The sequence below is a fragment of the Triturus cristatus genome, chromosome 7 (genome assembly GCF_964204655.1).
Source record: "Triturus cristatus chromosome 7, aTriCri1.1, whole genome shotgun sequence".
NCBI classification, from domain to species: domain Eukaryota; kingdom Metazoa; phylum Chordata; class Amphibia; order Caudata; family Salamandridae; genus Triturus; species Triturus cristatus.
Window position 1 is genome coordinate 1,848,580,270 of NC_140590.1, and position 21,159 is coordinate 1,848,601,428.

The 21,159-nt window shown below is 47.7% G+C and overlaps 1 protein-coding gene across 5 annotated transcripts in view; it reads left to right on the plus strand.

Moving 5' to 3' along the window:
- The window catches only part of LOC146813428 (glyceraldehyde-3-phosphate dehydrogenase-like), a 516,507-nt gene that overhangs the window by 198,544 nt on the left and 296,804 nt on the right, over positions 1-21,159 (plus strand). For all 5 annotated transcript variants that reach the window (XM_085620195.1, XM_085620194.1, XM_085620193.1 and 2 more), the window contains 5 exons: positions 11,352-11,467; positions 11,595-11,676; positions 11,969-12,120; positions 12,290-12,368; positions 13,055-13,138. In XM_085620195.1, the coding sequence (XP_085476321.1) occupies positions 11,352-11,467; positions 11,595-11,676; positions 11,969-12,120; positions 12,290-12,368; positions 13,055-13,138 (513 nt within the window). The remainder of the gene's footprint in view (positions 1-11,351; positions 11,468-11,594; positions 11,677-11,968; positions 12,121-12,289; positions 12,369-13,054; positions 13,139-21,159) is intronic.

The window sequence follows — 21,159 nt, forward strand, 5'->3', positions numbered from 1 at the left end:
ATTCACGTATAATGACAGCCTATGGGCTACATTGCCTTGCACTTCTTCATCTCTTGTTTTCTCATTGCAAAAGGGTATATGAAGGTTCTTTTTTTCTGTGCCAGTACAAAAAGATCATGTACTGAGAGCATATGTAATTACAATCTCTTCTTTTGCCATTCCAAGATGAAGAATTCTTACCCCTGTAGCCTACTCTCAGGCTGCATTATGACTTTCCTAAGTGACTTTTCAGGCCTTCCCGAAAGAAGTGAACTTCAGCACTTAAGAACCCATATTGGATAAAGAGCTCTGGGGTCCCCGTAGATGGGCGGGACTATTCAACGCTTATGACTATCATGGAAATACCCCTTACAAGAGAAGTGGAGTTACAAGTAAGAAACTATACCTTACTTACCTTTGGTTACGACTTATCTTGTAGAGACAGGATATAGTCCACAATGCTTTACTGATCCTCCCCTTTCTGCGCACTGGTTTCTCTTTCTACGTAAAAAATCCCTTTCTTGGCATTGTGATGCCTTTCATTAGGATTTCATAAATTTTTGATACAAAGATGTCTCTTTTTTGGCACATTGTTCCAAAGGCAGTTTTTATGAGTGGCTCCGCGTTTTTAGATGGGGAAATTAGTTATGGAAGAAACTGACATCAGTACGTCAGGGAAGGCTTATATGGACTTACGGAGTCGCTCAATGCCCTCTGTCAGTGCACAGAGATAAGGGTATAAAACATTTCCGTGTCCAATCTGGAGCCTGGGGAGAAGAAGGAATCTGCTGCTAGATCCTGTCTCTACCAGATAACCATTTGAGAAAAATTAACTCACTACATCTCAGCTAGACACCTTAGATCCACTTTCTTGCTTAAACTGTCACAGAGAAAAATTTCCTGGCGGTCGATCATTTTCCCATTTAGTTTCAATCATTTTTATTGGTCTTTCCAAGGTATACAAATGCAAGGATAAAAAGGTTGCCAGAAATTAAAAGCTTACACTTCCTGCCACCTAGGTGAGCAGGCCAAGGCCTGTAGACGTCTAGGGCATGTCAGTTCTCTGTGATCTTGGTTGAAGTATTCCAGAACGGGGTCTCACATTCTGGCGAATTTGTTCTATGCATACTGGAGGTCATGCGCTATCTTTCCATGTTCCATAAGCAGCCACGGGCCAGATGTATGACCGCTAAAAAGGGTTGTAGTATGTACAAACCCTACGTTGCGAGTCAGTAACCTATTACTACTCCCAAAATACAACTCACTATTAGGATGGGGCGTGCCAAGGGCGTCCCTTCCTAATAGCGACTAACAGTGCCATGTACAAATGTTTTACGACTGAAATGCGGTTGCAAAACATTCTCATATTACCGCCAATGGAAAGTTGGTGGTAGACGAGTCGCGAAGGGGTCCCCAAGGGACCCCTTCCATTTTGCAAATGTGGGCGCAAATAATTTTTTCAGAGCAGGCAGTAGTCCCGCGGACCACTGCCTGCTCTGAAAAAATTAAACTGAAATGTTGAATTTTTCTTTTTGAAATGCATCCCGTTTTCCTTTAAGAAAAACGGTCTGCATTAAAAATAAATGTGTTATCAAAAAGGTAGCCACAAACATGGTGGTCTGCTGATCCCAGAAGGCCACCATCCCTGTGAGTGCCGTCCATTCCCAGTGGGTTGCAAATTGCAAGCTGCCTCATGAATATTAATGAGGCAGGTCCTTTGCAACCCGTTTGGGTATCGCAAACAGTTTCTCAAACACTGTTGTACATTACATTTTGTGAGTCGCAATAAAATCGCAATTTGCCCTTCTATGTCTACTATATTTGCTAGAACTTCCTCCCGGGATCCCCCAGGCGTGGGCAAGACCACATGATGTGGACGATGGTTTCTGTCTCTCCGCATCCTCTCCAACAGTCCTTAGATTTGCTGTTGTCCATGATATGGAGTTGCGCCGGTGTGTAGTGCCGTCTATATAATATTCTATTGAGTACCTCTCAGCCCTGTGCATGTTTGGCAAAGTTTGTTGTGCGTGTGTGAATGGACCCCTGGTGCTTGTCGCTCAGTGCTACCCTCAGATCTTTCTCCGAGCCCTTCTTGTAAGGAAGGGGTTGTTTTAGTAGCCTTAAGGAGAGAGTGAGGTAGTCTTAAGACCTCTAGAGTGACCCTTGTGATTGGGGAGGTAAATAGATTGTGGCACCTCTGTCTCTTAGGGATCCATACAATCTCTGTCAGTGGCCGGGCAGTCGTGTTCTTGTTTATAAAGCACCATGGTTTATCCTTCTTGCCCTGTAGCCACTCCACCACATGTCGCACCTGGGATGCAAGGTAATAGAAGTGGAGATTAAGGATTCCCAGCCCCCTGTGTGTTGGGTGCAGTGTGCTGGTCATGTAGTGAAGTTGAGGTCGCTTTCTTGCTCAAATAAAGGATCTGCAAATGTCGGTCAAGTGTGCTGTTTCTACCTACTGCAGGGGTAGTGGGGGAGTTTGGAAAATGTAGAATATCTTGGTCGCCATTTTAAAAGAGGATAGTCTCCCCACCCAAGAAAGAGCATGAACGCACTAGGATGAGGTGAGTGCCTTAAGTGATCGCACTGTTTGTTTGAAATTAGTTCTTGTGCTGGTGTAGAGATCTAGGGTCAGACTCATCCCTAGGTATGGAAGAAAATTAGGCATCCATTAAAAGGGGGTCTCTGACTGAAGCTTGTGGAGGAGCACTCTGCCCACTAAACCACCATACCCAGTGATTTCACCAGGTTAACCTTAAGACCTGCCAGTGGCTTGTTTTCTGCAGTAGTGGCAAGAGATTCTGTAAAAATTAAGCCAGATCTGTCGGAGAAAGCAAGATATTGTCCCCGAAGGCCACTGCCTTGAAGGTGTGCTGGTAAAAAGGCACTCCCAGGATCCCCTCATGCTCTTGAATCCTCTGAAGAAGTGGCTCTGGATACAGGGCGAAGAGAAGGGGATAGGTGGACAGCCCTCTTGTACCCGTTTGGATCCAAATCTTCTGCAGTTTGGTACCACTGATGCTAACTCTGGCCCAGGGGGAGTCATAAAATGCTCGATCTAATTCTGAAAGCGTGCACTTAAGCCTGTCTTGTCTACGATAGCCCTCAGCATAGACCAGTCTACCCAATCAAATTCTTTCTCCGTATTGAGAGAAAGCAGAACCCCTTCTCTCTAACGTTTTCATGCCAGATCTATGACATTAACGTCATGTTGGGTGCTGTCAATGGTAGATCTGGACAGTACAAAGCCCATCAGATCTGTGTGGCTCAGATGGGGAAGGTGGGTCTCCAGACAGATTGCCAGGATGTTTGCCATAATTTTGGTGTCTATGCTTAAGAGTGAGATGGACTGGTAGGATTCACACCAGCTCAGATCTTCATCTGGTTTGGCTATCAGTTCTTTTGTGGCCTCTGCCATCATTGGGGTCATTCCGCAGGACCAGGACATTTGGTTGTAGACCTAAGTTAGTAGGAGTGCTATCAGTGGGGCACAGTGTTTATAAAACACAGCTGTAAAGCCTTTGGGCCCGGGCCTATCCTAGTTTCAGATGTTTTATAGTTGTCAAAACCTCTGATTTTGAGTTGGGCCTCTGTCATCACTGGAGAGGCTCGGTACGGAGAGAAACTGTATGTAGGCGTGCTGGGCCTCTGTGTCAGAGTGGTCAGCCTTATACAGAGTACTGTAGAATTCATGGCTTCTTTGATGAACACCCCTCTCACCCCTGCGTTCCATACCATTTGGGGGTTCTTCTTCCTTGTATGCTTGCATTGGGGTATCTTCATATGGAGGTCATTGTCTCATGCCGTAGTACCCGGTTTCTCGGGAGACAGTCATTCAGTCTCCAGGCACCCCGCTTACATGTCTGGTTGGGGAAGAGCCAGGACAACAACATATGGATTGGCCCAAGATCCGAAAGCGTCTTTGATTCCTGCAAAACGTAATCTACTTAGGGCAGTAGCCGCTGGTCTAACAACAATAATCAATCCTGGCATAGGTGTCATGGGCTGCTGCATAATGGGAATAGTCAGTAGTGGGTGCCTGTATCTCCAGGCATCGGTCAGACCCAATTCGTAGAGGATAGTTCTACTTGATGCCGACAAGGTTGGCATACCTCCCACCCTCTTTTTGCGACTTGTCGAGGTTAGTGTTCATGACGCAATTGAGGTCGCCCCCAATTTAAAGGGTGATCTAGAGCACCGGCTATATTCTATATTCCTGACTAGACTAATTTTCTGCAGATTTGCATGTAAAAAGGCCCAACTAACGATGTCAGAGGCCTTTTCTGCATCTAGGGAAGGGAGGCAAGCTGGAATGTCCCTATGATGAACCTTTTCGACCGAGTGGGCTATACAGTGAATATTGTTTGCGCCCTGGCGGTGACGGACAAAGCTAACCTGGTCTGTGTCAATCAGGCCGGAGAGATAAAGGTCTAGACGGTTGCCAAGATCTTGGCGTAGATCTTGGTGTCCGTTTTTTGCAAGGCATTGGGGCAATAAGGTGGGCATGAAGTTAGGTCCTTGCCAGCTTCTGGATGAGTACTATTTCAGCCGCAGACATAATAGGGGTAAGGCCTGTGACTTCATAAAACGAGTTGAAATGCCCTAGTCCTGAAACTGGGGCAGAAACATACAATAAAACGAAACCGGAAGGCCATCTGGTCCTGGCGTTTTACCCATCGAGTGATCGTGGAGGGCCCGCTGTAGCTCCGCCAGGGTGGTCAGGGCCTCTAAGGGCTGCGTATGTAGACAATCAAGGCGTGTCCACGGACAAGAGTCCAGGAAGGAGTTAATGTCATCCCGGGAGGAGCTTTCACCTTCATAGAGGGCAGTGTAAAAAGAGTGAAACGCCCATTGCTTATCTTGCTCAATGACTGCCCACGTACCATCTGCAAGTTTCACTTTGGATATGTGGGCCGTGCCGTCTGTTGGCGAAGCCAGCAAGCAAGAACGGCGCCCACCTTATCATCCCTCTCATAGAATCTCTGCTTTAAGGCATTCAAGGATCTTTCTGCCTTGTTTGTTCAGTATGCCCTCAGCTGGCCCTGGCGCAAGGCCGGCTGCCATTTGTGGCACCTAGAAGGGGCCTAATGATCCAGTCTCTCTAAAGCTTTGTTGTCCCTTGTCTGGCCAGACTCTACTAGTCTAGCTTCTCATGTACGGGCAATAGTAATAGACGTAATGACTCCCCCGATTGTCACCTTAAAGGAATCCCGTAGAGTAAAGGACGGGGTCTCGGAAAGGGTGTTTCACTCAAAATAAGCTGAGATCTCTCTCCGGATCCTAGCTACAATAACAGGGTCACGCAATAGATGAGGGGGAAGTCGCCAATGAAAGCAGAACTGTGAAGATGGTCCCCGGCACCGTGGTGTCATTTCCACATGGGCGTGGTCAGAGAGGGAAATTTCGGGAATGCGGACTCCAGGTCCGGCAGCAGTGAATGCGAGTTGAAAAAATAATCAGTGCAAAAATAGGAGTGATGAACATTGGGGTAGAAGGAATAACCTTATGAGTCAGGAAACCTATAGTGGCAGGCATCAGTGAGACCCATGTCCGTGGAGTCCCTTTTTAAAGCAGTGGACATCGCCTCCGTGCCCTGGAAAGAAGCAGCACTGTGGTCCAACTCAGGATCCCATGTGTCAATGATTAGGTGCATAGATGTTGAGGAGGGTAAGAGACAGAGCGCTGCGCTGAACCTTGAGTTTTAAGAAGAGACCTTCCCTATCCCGGACCACCCATAACACCTTGGAGCAGAAGCCCGCTTTGCACAAAATTGTAACCCCAGCTGTTTTAGTGATAGAGACGGCAAATCAGGTTGAATACTCTGAATGAGACATTCGATGCATGTCGAACTGCAAAAGATGGGCTCATGAAGGAAAATGACATCAGGGTCTTGTATAAGAAGATAAAGCCAAATTTTGTGTTTCTTGTTTGGAGCGTTGAGGCCCCAAACGTTTAGGGAGAGGAATTTGATGTGAAATCTGTCAACCATGGCCCGGGGCAAGGGAATCAGCTAGTGTAAAGGAGTGGGAGGAGGAAAGCAGCTGCCCCGAGCACATATAGGGCCATTATTGTGGGCCCCGGTGGAGGTGTATAGTAGACAAAGAGGCAAAACCCAGTCCTCGGGGTGAAATGTGAGACCAAAGAGCAACCCCAGAGCACAAAAAGGAGGGAACTACCCCACATGGCAAAGCAGGCAAAAGAGATGCTCCAAAGAACATATACCACTAGCCCTGGACCATTCAAGAAAGGGAAAAGGATAAGGGGGGTAGAACAACATAACTAACAAGAGGCCGACTGGGCCAAAGGGCTCTATTCAAGTCCTGGAATGACCCACTTGTCTTAGCTCAAGCCGTTCTGGAGAAGTCACTCTCCAAGGTGACGAATAGAGTGAGGGGGGCACGGAGGCTACAGGTAAGTCTGCCAGTCTCTAGCCTCCGTAGGTAGCGGTCGTCATGGTGGGGATCCATTCTGCCAGGATTCCAAGCTCTTTGGTGCAGAAGGCCCTGAGGCAGTGCGGGCACGGGCTCTAGATGCCAGGTCATAGGGGAAGTAGAGCTCCAGGGTGCAAAGCCGTTAGTCCCTGGGAGCAAACCCCATCAGCATATTGTGATATAGAAAGAGTCCATAACCCAGCTGTATCAGTATCCAAAAAATTTAACCACCAGGTAGCCAGCCCAAGGCGTGTTTCAGGACAAAGTAACTCCCAGGTCAGATAGAAGCCGAAGTGGAGCGGGCCAGAGAGGATGCACCGTCCATGGTGCGGAGATGGTGAATAAGGGAAGGCTTTTCCTTGCTATGCCTTCTGGGTTTGGTAGGTTGCACTGTAGATCATTCTGGACGTATCACCTGCTTGGGGTGATGTGCGAGGGGGTGATGGACAGGCCTCATGAGAGTTGGATGGGTTCTGCAAAAGCTTTTTGGATTTGGGTTCCGTAGAGAACGGATCACCCGGTGTCTGCCCTCCCACGTGACGATCAGGGCCACCACCGACTCTCCTCCGGCCTTCACGTCCAGTGACCCCATTGTCGCCCCCTCACACAGGCTTATATGAACAACGTCCTCCAAGAAATAAGGTCTGAAACTGGCTCTCTCAAGACAGAATTGAAAGCCTGCCTACATGATAAACCTGAAATCACAGAAGGGGGGGGGGGGGGGGGGTGGCTGACGATCTGGAATGCACGGTGGATGCCTGCTCGGAGGATCAGGCGAACCTATGGTGCAGAATGGCCACCCTAGAACCCTAGAGGAACAACAAATTGACCTTCAACTAATGCTGGAGTATTTGGAAAACAGGAGCAGGGGAAAAAACCTTCACATTAGTGGTATCCCCAAAGGAGCTGAGGCCTCGCACATCATGACATTCACAGTATACCTCCTTCAGATGATCCTGGGGGAAGAAGAGGCCTCCCCCCCCCCCCCCACCCCTGGACAGGGCTCATCGAGTGGCCAGGGCCCCAGGATGCCCAGCCGTCGCTGAGCACCGGAAGAGCCCGGCCCACTTAAATCCCTGGCTGTGGGTCCCTCTGCAGATGCCCGAGGTCAGCCGAAGCACATCTTGCGCAGCCACGTGCCAGCAGCAATCCCACGACCAGGCTAATTTTCTTTTCCTTTAAGTCGCTGGGGTGAAGGGGAGGGTCAGGGGAAGAACCATCACCGGCGCTAATGCTGCTGTCTCCCTGTAGTCGGCAGTATCCGGTCCCAGAGGTCAGTTCGCGTTTAGTGGGCAGGGCCGCTCGTAGGCCTCCTCGCCGCAGCTGCGCAACCTCTCTCCGCTCTGCTTAGCCCGGACAGATCTGGGCTCGTGCGGTCCCTGGACAGAGTCACAGGCTCATGCGGGCCCTGATTTCAATGGTGAGCTGGCCCCAGAACTGATAAATGGAGAGGCATGCAAGCTCCCAGCCGGAGCCCCAGCCTCAGGCCTGCACTATGTTTGGCTACTGGAGACACCCCCATCATGCTCCATTTAGGGAGAGGAGCTCTGGAACACTCTTCCTGGATCTTTGAAGTAATCTCTTTTTGCCTAATCAAACATTTCTTTAGGCTAAATCAGCTGTGGTAACCACTTGTCCTGAAGTTCCATTGTTTAATTCATTAGCACCTGAACACCCTGTGGGTACCAGTCACACTCCATAACAAGCATTTGCAATGCAATCGGTCTCACATTTATGAGACTTTCAGCTATTGTCTTTGTAAATATAAAAGTGGGTGCCCTGCTTCAACATAAAGCACGGCGGCCGTGTTGTAAATACCCCTTGGGCCTTTTATGTGCAATAAAAGAACCAGCACAGATACAAAGAAAAATGCATACACAGACACACACACAGACATGCACACATTTGGAAACACAGGTACTTGCAGCCGCATACACAGATAGATGCAACCACACAAGCATACATACACACACAAATACGCATGCAGGCACAAGCCCATACAAACAGACACACATGTGCACATAGACATACTCATAAACAAGCATGCACATACATATACAGCATTACCATGGAGAATTTACACACCACACACGTATGCACATATATACAAGCACTCCTACATACCTATGCAAATATACACGCACACACTTGTGTCTCTTGTCCCACCCCTCTAAGGTGGTTTCAATGAAATATTTATTTTACACCTTTGGAAAATGCATTTGAAGTGCTCTGATGGGGGCAGCGTCCTGGTGGAAGCAGCCTCGACGTGGGAGTGGTGTGGGAGGCAGGACCAAGTATGGACGGGGGAGGAGGGGAGACGGCTTGCTGGAACATGCACTCTCATAGAGCGCAACAACAATAAAAATGTTAATTATCTACCGAAGATGGCCCTCCCTTGTAGATGGGAGAATATTATTACCAGCGATCACTTTAACTGAATCCTTTCTTGTACAGATGACTGCACAGCGGGTCATGTAAACCTGTTTAAATACTCCGGTTTGGGAAGAAGAGAAATATATTGACCCTGCACTTGTGGTCTCTTGACACCTATTGCAGCTTAATAAGACACGTGCCACCTGTGCTGTTGTAACAAAATTAGAACCATACCTGTCCGTGTAGTGCACACATGGAACACACTTGGAAAACCAAACAGAGCGCTGGAGCAGTACAAACTCTGCATTCTTTTCAGAGAGGGGAAGTACCTTTTTGAATAACATGCTGGTCCGTGAATTTGGTTACCACAAATAAATAAATCCTGTATTTGTAAAGCGCGAACTACTCACCCTTACGGGTCTCAAGGCGCTGGGGGCTGTTGTGGAAATTAAGTGAGCTATTGCCCAGAGTCACATGGTGCTGAGCTGATCTGCCGCCGGAGCCAGGGATCAAACCATGAGCCCTGTGCTTCAAAGTTAGGTGCCCTGGCCGCTGCACCACACCTCATCACAGAAACCCAGAGGATTGTGGGCCTCCCTGCACAAAGAATTCAAGCGTTCCATCGCGCCATGGAGGCACCTATTTCAAAATACTCACATTGACCGTTTATTTAGATTTTGTTTGCTTCGTAGAAACACACACGGTAATTAAGACGGGTGCTGCACAATGACCTGCAAGGTCAGGTGTAAAAACCCAAAAATGTGGCGATATAAAAAAGCTATAGACTACTCAAATAAGATTAATGTAGCTTATTGTGATATAACGAATAGAAAACACTTATGACGTGAAAAAAAGATGAATGACTAGTTGATACAGGTGTAAATTACTAACAACCACCACACACGCCTGTAAAATTAAAGAAAAAAAAAACAATTTGGCATGTACAGGATATGGCAGAACTTAAAGGATGTGAGGAGTAAGGGGAATTAACAGCTGCCGTTACTGTACAATAAAGAAGCAGACAATGGGCAGCTCGGCGTGATGCTGTGTGAACACACATCACACCCCTGCACTCTCTTTGAAAGTCTAGGGCTGATTGGGCAGATATGGTTATTTGGGCTAAAGCGTGCCCTGCTCCCTTTCCCGAGGCACTTTAGCTGCGATGGCCGTGCCCGGAGGCATGTTTCCGTCCCTTCCTGCCTTTGTCGCACTCTTCCATTTGTAAAAGTGAAAGCAAGCATGGGGGGGGAGGGGTGGCTCCTAATGTGAAGCAGGGGGGAGGAAGAAAAAGAGCTTCAAGGAGCACGCACAGCCTGCAAAAGAAATACTAAGGGGGGGGGGACTCTTAATGCAAATTGGAGGCGAAAGAGAACTTCAAAGAGCACGCCACGGCGTGCAAAAATGTGTTGCACTCTGCCACGGCTAAAGTGAAAGCACGCGTATGGTGGGAAGTCAAATGTGTCCTGCTCCCCTCTCCCGAGGCAGTTTACCTGTGATGGCCTTGCCCAGGGGCAGGTTTTTGCGCCTTCCTGCCATTATTGCACTCTGTTGTGTATACAAGATAAAGGCACGCACGTAGCCAAGACTCTTCAAACACGATTACAACAATCATTGACCCGGGCTGCTTTGAAAGTGAAAGCGCGCATGGTGTGCTGCACGGCGTGCCTGCAGGACCAGAAACTCATTAATAAAATAGTGCTTACAAACAAAAATAAACATACCGTGTCGCAACGGAAGTAAAGGGGCCAGTAGCCATGGGAGGTTACAAATGAGGATAAGACCGTTCTAAGGAGGGACTAACAAGCCAATTACTGAATCAGAAGCCAGCAATTACGAAGGACAAAGACACAAGCCAATGAAAAATCTGGGCGGGGTTTCTCTTCCATACTCCACTACAGTAGTCTCGCAGAGCAGCGCATGCGCGCTGACTCAGGCTTGACTTAAAATTCATTTGCACCAAATTGATAGATTACATTTTGGATTGGCAGCTTGACTTGAGTTAGAAAATGTTGCCAGCTATTGACATGCTTTCTTTTTTTAAATTAATTCGAAAATTGGAAATAGGTATTTAAAACGTGTATTCTGGCTTCCTACACTGGGACTATTCTATTTTCCATAAATTCAGAGAGAATATCAGTGTGAGGAAAAGGATTGCAGGTAAGTAACTTTTACTTCCCTGCCATGATGTGCTTCGCTGAATTCACAAATAACCCAACCACCTGCTTAAAACAATATGTTCAAAGCTTCCTGTAGAGGTTTTGGTTGAGTGCGGGAATGCTGTCGGCAAATGAGAACAGGCGAAGGGGGGCGCGTACTGAATGTGTGCGCCTCAAGATAGTGTAATATTTACCTCTGAGGTGGGCACACGCCGAATTCTGCCTCAGTAGTTAGATGGTACACCTGGCAGGGCAACCCCATTTTCAAGGACACCAAACTCTTATTGTGTACGAAATCATCAATCTCCGTGAATAGATATCACTGTTTAGCAAGAAAAGTATTGCATTTAATCATCATTAATGTTTTAATGAACCCTTGTGGTATAGAAATCATTTTCTGTCTCTCTAGGTTCACCTTAAGGGTGGTGCAAAACGTATCATCATTACCGCTCCCTCTGCTGACGCCCCCATGTTTGTCATGGGAGTAAACCAGGACAAATATGACAATTCTCAAGCTGTGGTCAGGTAGTTTTGGATATGTGCAGTTTGCTCTTTGCAGCATGACTGCATACAGTTGTTTACTTTTATCTTCATAACTGTGCCTTTTAAGGACCTGCTTTTTTTGCTGATTGGTTTGTCTTTCTCTGCACAGCAATGCTTCCTGTACCACAAATTGCCTGGCTCCTCTGGTCAAGGTCATCAACGATAACTTCGGTATCATTGAAGGCTTGATGGTAGGTGTAGTGTGTGGAAAAAAAGAAGATAAGGTGGAGGGCTGTCCTGCTGCCCACTTAATCTTGCCAAGCTTGTTATGTGTTAAGAAAACCCTAATTCGAATCCCTATAAAGAACAGAGGCTTTCAGTTGTTACGGTTGGGCTTTTGGGTGAGCGTGTGTAGTGCTGAGTGGATGTGAGAGATTGAATACAAGACGTGGATTCAAATATGATCCATGCCTCTGCTCAGAAGAAACTTTTCCTTCTCAGTAGGATCCACATAGAGTTCCATGTGCACATTTTCTGTCCTAGACCACTGTCCATGCTGTGACTGCCACCCAAAAAACCGTGGACGGGCCTTCTTGTAAGCAATGGCGTGATGGTAGAGGCGCATACCAGAACATCATTCCAGCCTCCACTGGAGCTGCCACGGCTGTAAGCAAGGTCATTCCAGAAATGAAAGGGTGAGTGCTCCAGTCAGAGCTTTCATAATACAAGTGATCAAAGAAAGTCAGAATGGCTGAGGTGTGGGGGCTCTGCAGTTGTATTGGCTGATACCATCATCCAGTGTGTGGAGTGATCCAGGAGGTGAATACTGAGGCCTTGATTCTTGCTGCTATTATACGTCTCTAGGAAGCTCACTGGCATGGCGTTCCGTGTACCCGTCCCCGATGTGTCTGTGGTGGACCTCACATGCCGCCTGGAAAAAGCAGTGAGTACTCAATTTTGCACCTTCTCCTTTGCCTCTAGGCCAGATGTTCCCAACTCCCATTCTTCTTGACATTATAGCCTCATTATGAGATCCCCAGATGTAGGTGTGGGGATACTGGGGGCGGCAATCGTTGATCCCAGCTAGTATTCCTGAATCGGACTCGAGGGATTACAAGTAATTTCCCGTAGAACAGTGAATAGCACACGTATCCCTGCTTGGTAAATAGTGCTTGGAGCAGGTGGTAAAAGGGTTATTGAAGACTGGGGGAACATTAGACTAGGTGAGAGGAGAGCTGGGGAAATCATTTTCAGCTCCCCAGGTAATGCAGGAGCATGACGGGATGGGGCCAGGCACAGCAGCTAAACACAGCTCCAACAGCACCACTCATGGGTTCAGATCCTGTGTCCCTGGGCCTAGAATGTCCGATCTGATGGACCTTGGGAGTACTGGATCTGGTAACTCCGGGCCCAGAATCAATGAGCAAGTGGTGCCCAGCCCCTCCTAATGTGGCCTCGAGTCTCCTGCATACATCTGCTCTGTTTTCTGCAAGGAATAGTGGAGCCTCTCAGGAAATCACTATGTTGAAATTTAACCCCCTAATGTGTACAGTAAAAAGTGATCAAATGTAGGAGTAGCAGTAGGGTTTTAGCCTTATATGTTATATGCAGCATTTGTTCTCTTTGTAGGCCTCATATAATGACATCAAAGAGGCAGTAAAGGCTGCAGCAGAAGGACCTCTGAAGGGAATTTTGGGATACACCGAGGACCAGGTAAGGCGGGTCCACTCTGGGCTTATTATCTCCTTCTGTTCTAGTTCTCTTGTATTCCACATCCCTGGATATTCTGAGGAGGGACAGGAAACTTACTTAGAGGTGTGTAACTGGAGCTTGCTTGCCAGCACTCAGTGTTTCATTGCTTAACATGCTGGAATTATTATCGCTTATCAGGCTTGGAATCCTCTATGTTTAAGCACTAGTAGTAGTCACATTACCCCAAAAAGCATTGGTTCATCCTTGACCTATGTGCATACTTACCAGCATTCTATCACTAAAAAGAATTATGTATTTTTTTTTCAAAATGTCTGATTAGCTTAATGATGATTTAATTAGAAATGAAGTAGTGCAGGCTTTCACTTGCCCTTGCTTTTGATACTGCATATTAATCAACATAGAAAAAAATAGTAAAAACATTCTTCTTGCCTGAATAACTGTGGGGCTAGAATGATTAGTTTAGGAAGCTGGCTCTGTATTTACTAAACCAAAGTAAGATATAGTGTGCACAGAATCCAGTGGATCCTCAGAAGCTTTACAGAGGCTAAAGTAGATAACACTAATGCTCTGGTAGTGTGAGGTAGCAGTTAGGCTAATTAGAGGGCAGTGCTAAGCCTTTGTTGTACACACACAGGCAAGAAACGATTACACACACTCGATGACTAAATCCAAGACAAATTGTAGGAAAGTAGGATCTGCTATCATGGTTACCCCCACTTTTTGCTGGTGTCAGTATGTGTTTTTGACTAGTCTGGCAAGGATCCTGCTCATCAGGACCCCAGTCACAGTGCTTTCTCCCTAAATTGACTATGGAAAGTACTTCTGTAAATCCATAATTGGCTACTGGTGTAACCTTGTAAGTCCCTAGTGTACGGTGCTTAGGTACCCAGGACATAGGTCACCAGGGGTCTCCCATGGGCTGCAGCATGTATTGGGCCACCCATGATAGACCACTCAAACTGTCTACAGGCCTGCATTTGCAGCCTGTGTAAGTTGGTGCTAGCACAACTTACAACAGATATACGTTTTCTTATCTCTAAGGTTACTATACTTAAAACCCATAAGTCACCCCTAAGGCAGGCTTTTCAGTCCTGAAGGCAGGGTGCTTGGTTACGAGTGTGAGGGTGCCCCTGCATGATTAGGATACCACTACAAACCCCAAAGTTGATTCTCCAGGATTTGTAAGTGTGGTCAGCCATTTTAATACATATAGTGGACATCCGTCATTACAAGATGTCTAACTATATAGTGGTTGCGCCTAACACAGTCATTTTTGGTATCAAACATGTTGAAATCATACCCCAACACAGATTCTAGTGTTGGAAGTATGATCACGTACTGGGGGCTCCCTTGGGGTACCCCTCTGTACTCCCGGTAACAGCCTTTAAGAGTCTGCCGGCAAGCTTGTGCTGCTGCCGACCCCAGACATGATTCTGCCCTCCTGCTGCTGAGCTGAGCTCAAGCAGGGGAAGATAGAACAATAGGTTTCCTGTTACAGGGAGGTGTGACAATCTCCCAGACAGAATTTAGTGTAGTGGGCTGGGGGGCTTGCCAGCGCCACCAGACTGCTTTTAAGGGCACCTTTGGTGCCCTCCTTGCATACTCCGGATTAAGCCAGTTCAGTGAGCCCTTGGCTCCCGCTCTGGCGCAAAACTGGACAAAGGACATGGGAGTATCCTCCCCTCTGTCCAGCCCCTACTCTGGGAGGGACCCCTGAGTCATCCTAACCCCTTTCCTAGAATATTTAAGGGCTTACCTTTGGGTGGGTCCTCAGAATTATCATAGGACAAGATTCAAGCCTGAAACCACGTCACTGTTTGACCGTCTGGATACTTGGACTTCGCTGAAACTGAGACTGCAACTGTTTGACCGTCTGGCTACTTGGACTTCGATGGAACCTAGACTGCATCAAGAAAGACTCCTGCTGCTCCTGGTCTCACTGTTCTGCAAGACTTATTCATCGTCTGTGCTTCTCCCAGGATCTTCACCAGACCTGTGAACATCAAGGACACCCGAAGTAATCTTTCCTTGGAGTGAAGGAGTCTCTCCCCTGCATCTGCAGGCACAGCAAAGAACCTCTCTGCTGCTCCTGACGTCCCACAGACATCGAACAGCTCAGCAAATACAGGTGGTGGTTCTGCAACTCCCTCAAGGCCTGACCTGTCCTTCCTGCAAATTTGAGACCAGTATCCCTTATCGAAACCGCTGGGACGAACCGCTGTGCACTGCGTCAACACGCCGTTGCCAAGGCTTGCTAGCTCTGCACTCCAGAGATCTTTGGGCTACAAGAAGCTCCAGCATCTCTTCCTCCCAAGTACAGCGTTCTCACCACATCCTCTGCACCGTGGGCCTTCATTCTTAGTGCGCTGCTCAAGGTCCTCTTGCGACTCCTGTGCAGTCAGCCTGTGGGTCCTCCTGAGGGTTTCTCCTGCTTCAGTGGGCTTTCCTGCTTGCTTGGGGCCTGCTCTGACTCTTCTGCTGTTTGTGAGTCCCTTGCATCTTGCTGGTCCCAATGTTACTCCTTCTTCATTCTCCATGCCAGTTGACGCTACCAAGTCTTGTTAGTGTTCCCACCGGACACTGACCCCCGGCCACCAACATCCGACGCAGGGCAGCTCGTGGACGGTGTCTGGTCTTCCTCAGCATCGCCTGGCCCTCATATCTGCAGCAACAAGTTCACCGTCAACACTTCTGAACCTTCTGACAACGGCGGGCACTGCTCTTTCATACCTCCTGGTCTCCTCTGTGTTCTATAGCCTCTATCCCCTCTGCTTACAGGTTCTCCTCTTCAAGAATCCCCCCTTGGATTCCACCGGACTCCTGCACAGTCTTCTCTAGCGACATCTTCTTCAATTGCGGTCGGCGGCGCTTTCCGACATCACTTCCCAACAATGCATCCGGCTTCTCTGGTGTAGATATCCTGGTTTCTCGCGTACCCTGGGGTTGGGTGACTCTCCAACCTTCTGTCTTCCACGGTGTTTCTTCAGGGTCAGCTGGGGAGAGTACTTCTTCTTGAAAACTGCGGCCGCGACTTTCCCATTAACTTGAATTGAGTACGCAGCTGTGTTTCCACACTGCACACAGCTGCCGTGGGATTCCTGGGTACTTACCTCGGGGTTCCTTGTGTCCCCCGTTCTTCTGAGTCTCCTGGCCCAAGTCCCGATTTGGTTGCAGTTCGCATTCCACTTCTTTAGTATAGGCTTTGGTCTCCTGGAAACCACCGTATTGTGTGCTTTCTTACCTGTTTACAATTGAAGTATTATTGTGTATTTGTGTTTATATCTCCGGGTAGGAGATATACCAATGTGTTAGTGAGTTTTGTGTAATAAATAGAGATTTTAATATATACACTGTGGTTCTTTTTTGTTTAACCTACGCTACATTATTAGAATTGGTAAACAAGCTGCTTAACACTCCTTCATGATACGCCTGAAGGCTGCTTTCCACAGCTATCACTTTGATAGCTTTTTATGGTTATCAAAGACCACTAAAATCACCATAAGGGTTGGCTGGATTAGTGCAAGGTGCTTAACTTAAATAATTGTGAACCATATACTATGCCAGACCCCTATGCCAATAGTTGGTAAAAATATTACTTTTAGTATATTTATTTTATAGAACCAAAGATACTTTGTTGCAGTAAAATACATTTTGCAATATGATTTCTTTTCAACATAAAAAGTGAACACTGCCTTTTTCAATCAGTACAATGTTATGATATGGGTGGAAACACAATCAGCAATTTGCAGGTAAGTAATTGATTTAGAATATTGAGCTTTTGAATGAAGAATCAGTGCCAGGCAAGGTACAGGTAAGTGGTCTCACTGCACCACCAGTGGCATTGGGGCGGCCGGATGCAGAGGTCAAATTCGGGTTCTGGTGCCAATGTTATCCAATTGAGAAAGGGGGCAATTGGAGTGGTACTACTTACAGATAAATTGAACAGTTTAGTAATGCAGTCTCCAGGGCTAAGGTAAGGACAGGGGGGTCGAAAAGGCCACACCAAACCTACACCCTCAGCAGTACAAGGGTGGCCGGGTGCAGTGTGCCAATACAGCGTTGGGCTCCCAATGCAAACAAATGGAGAATCTTGAAGTTGGGAAAAGGTTACAGGCTAAGACCAGAAGGCGGGAGGAAAGAAACCTACAGCTGCACAGGTAAGATGCAATGTGCTGGAGCGTCGGAACAACATTGGTAGATCTCTCCAAGGGCCCGGGGCTCCGGGTGCAGGGGTGTCCTTCGGCATCAGAAATCAGCTTACCGGTGCAATTGGGGGGGATCGTCATGCAGAGGTTGCACGTGGAAGTGGAGTCCGGCAGAGGTACATCCACAAAGACTCTTGCTCAGGATCGCTGGGGAACCAGTTCTGGACCAGTGGTCCACTTGGACTTGGGCCGTGGGCAACACGTGCAGAGGTGGTTGGTTTTGCGGTTCAACAGGCAGGGCACTTAGTCCTTATAGTTGTTTTTCTTCTAGAAAAGGGTCGCTGTCCACAGGATATTAGGAGTCTTTATAGAAGGCAGGAAGTCCTATTAGGGTTATGGAGGTTGCTGGGCTGCAGGATGAGTAGCTCTTCTTTAGCAGGGTCATTTGGGCTGTAGACAGGCTGGTAGGGCTGGGGCCAGGTCAGTTGGTGTCTTCAACCTCCGCTGTTGCATGACTCTTCTTTGTCCTCTTCTTCATAGGTCGTTGGCAATCTGAGGATTAAGGTTCAGACGGTGCCCCTAAATACTCAATTTATGGCATAACAGGGGTTAGAAGGTAGTAGCCAGTGGGCTACAGACCTTTAGGGTGACTACACCCTTTGTATGTCCACTCCCTCTGGGGAGGGGGGCATACTGGTAACACTATTGGCTAAGGACCTCCCAAACATAATGGAGAATTTTGAAAGGAGGGAGTCACTTCAGCTTAGGGAACCTTAGGGGTGGCCCTGGCTGAGGCTGATACACCTCTCCTGCTTACTAATTTTCCCATCTACCTTTGCTGCCAAAAGTGGGGCTTGGTCGGGAGGGCCGGCATCTCCAATAGCTGGAGAGGCCTTGGTCAGCATAACAAAGGGCAGTAAGCCTTTGAGGCTCACCGCCGTTCTATGCTGTTCCTGCTTGGTGGTAGGTGTGAAGCGCCTCCACCCAGAGCTGGCTTTGTTTCTGACCCACAAGAGGAAAAAAACTCCCACCTCAGGGGGTTAGAAGCATGTCTAGTGATGGCAGGCTAGTGCAGACCAGTCAGGCACACACTAGTGGTTTGGTAGATGTTCAGGGGGCACCTCTGACGTGCCATCCGAGTGCATTTATTAATTAATCCACCTCTGGCATCAGTGTAGGCTCATTAATCTGAGATGTTTGGTACCAAACATCTTGGAATTCAGTGAAACCATCATGGGGCTGTGAAACCCGTAGTGACAAGCTCCCAGCCCATGTACTCAGTATGGCTTCACAGTGCACTTATAATGTCTAAGAATGAACTTAGACACTATAAGGGCATATGTGCTCATGCACTTTTGCCCTCACATGAGGTATAGTGCACCCTTAGGCCTGTAAGGCCTTCTGTAGGGGTGACTAACCTACGCCTCTTTCAATGCTGGTAGGCCTGGACCACAGGGATGTGTACCAGGTTGACTTTTCACTTTTATCTGCACCAAAACATGCAGTGTGCATGTGTTTGTTAAGGGGCCTCTTAGGGTTGCACAATACATGCTGCAGCCCTTAGAGACCCTTTTACAAAGGACTTATAAGTGTGCCAGAGATGTGCCAGTTGTGGAAACAAAGGTACAGTTTTGGGAAAGAACACAGGCACTGGGAACCTGGTTAGCAAGAACCCAGTGCACATTCAGTCAAAGATGCATCAGTCAGGCAAAAAGTGGGGGGTAACCATGCCAAAAAGGGTACGTTTCTACATTAACCGCATCCTTTCCCACCCATTCACCATGGCCAGCAGACTCCCCAGTCCTTTCGTGGTTGCAGATGCGGTTCCCACAAGCCTCATAGACCAACCAGCCAGAGGTCGACCCAGTACGCCAATTTCACCCCCAACCCCTCTTGCTACCGCAGCCTCCAAACCGCTTCAGTTCTTCCTCGTACAATCACGGACACCAAGTTGGTGGCAGGATCCACATCACCTGCCGCACTGGCTGTCCATAAAATCGGACAAGTGGGCACTTATCATTCATTGGGGTTACTCCATCTCTTTTTTAGAAACCCTGCTACCCATGCCACCATCTTCAGACCGGCTGATGCAGGACAACCTCTACCTGCTCTGTGAAGATGTACAGGCTCTATTAGCCAGAGGTGCCATCGAAAGGGTGCTGGCATCAGAAGTAGGTTGTGGTTGCTATTCCCGCAACGTTCTGGCGCCAAGAAAGACTGAGGCCTCCGTCCTATTTAAAGCCTGTTCCTTCTCATTTACTTCTTGAAAAAAAAATCAAGATGCTCATGTTAGCACCGGTTCTCTTGTAGGGGATTTCCATGTATAGTTAAAAGTGTTGAATAGTCCCACCCGCCTGCGGGGACCCCGGAGCACTTATTTCAGTATAGCCTCTTAAGTGCTTAAGTATGCTTTTCTTCAGGAAGGCCTTGAAAAGTCACTTAAGAAAGTCATAATGCAGCATATAGGATTAGGCTACAGTGGTCAAAATTCCTCATCTTGAAGGAGCTAAAGGGTAATATCCAAGTAAACATGCACCTAATGCGTGAACAACTTTGTACGGTCACAAAAAATTCCTTCATATACCCTTTTACTATGAGAGAGAAGGATGAAGAAATACTGGGCAATGTAGCCCATAGACTGCCATTATAAGGAAAGAAAAAGGTGACTGTGCCTTTAAGAACTGTGTGACCTCCAATGTCCCATCATGCTCAGCCGGAGGTAGTTACCTCTGTTTTTGTTCCGGCTCCTGCTGACAGGAACCTTGGAGCATTGAACCCGACCTTTTTAGGTTTTTTCTTCAAAATTAGACTTAAATATAGTGAATTATGCTTCACTCAACTTGTGTTGTCTTCATCTTAGGGTTGTCTTTTCCTGGCAGGAATAGATGCATTTTTCTGCATTAGAATGCCTTCTTTATTCAATAAATGTCCTTGCTGTGGAAGGAAAAAGGCCAAAAAGAGCCCCCTTGAGGCCTGTATCATCTGTCTGCCGTCTTCACATCTACCTGCCTCCTGTGATATTTGCAAGACTTTCACCAGGCGAACCCTACGTGACAGGGAGAAAATTTGCCTTTAAGGAAAAGATGAAAGAAGACGCCAGCAAGAAGTCAGTGAGACCTCTGAGCAAGGAGGAGGTAATTCTTTCACCAGAGCTCTTCCCTCAGCCTCCAGTGGTCGTGGAAGGTCTGAGGAGCGTTTTTCAGGAAAAAACACTATCGGTCCTGGTCAACGTCAAGGCGGGCGACATCAAGAGGAGGTACGGCACTGACATACTCGCCATCCATGACTTGCTCGATGCCGTATAAACGTCGCCGCTCGGCTGCAAGACACTCTCGTGTGACTGTAGAGATCGAAACGAGGACGGAGGTTGCCGTCGAGAAGTCTATCGACATTGAAGGGACCTCGGAAACCCTCTAAAAGAAGGTGAATCTATTCCTCATCTGATTCCCATCCAGATCTCCATCTCTAGTAGAGGTACAATCTTCTTCTATACTGGTGTCTTCACCTCCAGTACAGTCGCCAGCTCCACTGCCTCCTGTTTTGCTTGTACTACCAGCCTCTTTACCTCCAGTGGCTCCACATCCTCCAGTGTTGCCACCACCAGTTCTGCCGGCACCTGTTATTCCACCTCCTCCAGTGCCGCGTGTGCCTAGCACTCCAGCTCCCACAAGATCATGCTCAAGCTTGCACCATTGCTCACTCCATGACCATCATCCATCTGGGTGTTCTCCTAGTAGATCACAACACTCTTGTTCGCATCGCAGATTACCCCACAGATCAAGATCACGATCTCACCGTCATCACCATATATCCTCTTCCACCATGGACTATTCTCCCACCTTGGCTGACTCTCCTCAACCTCGTTCCTCACCGATT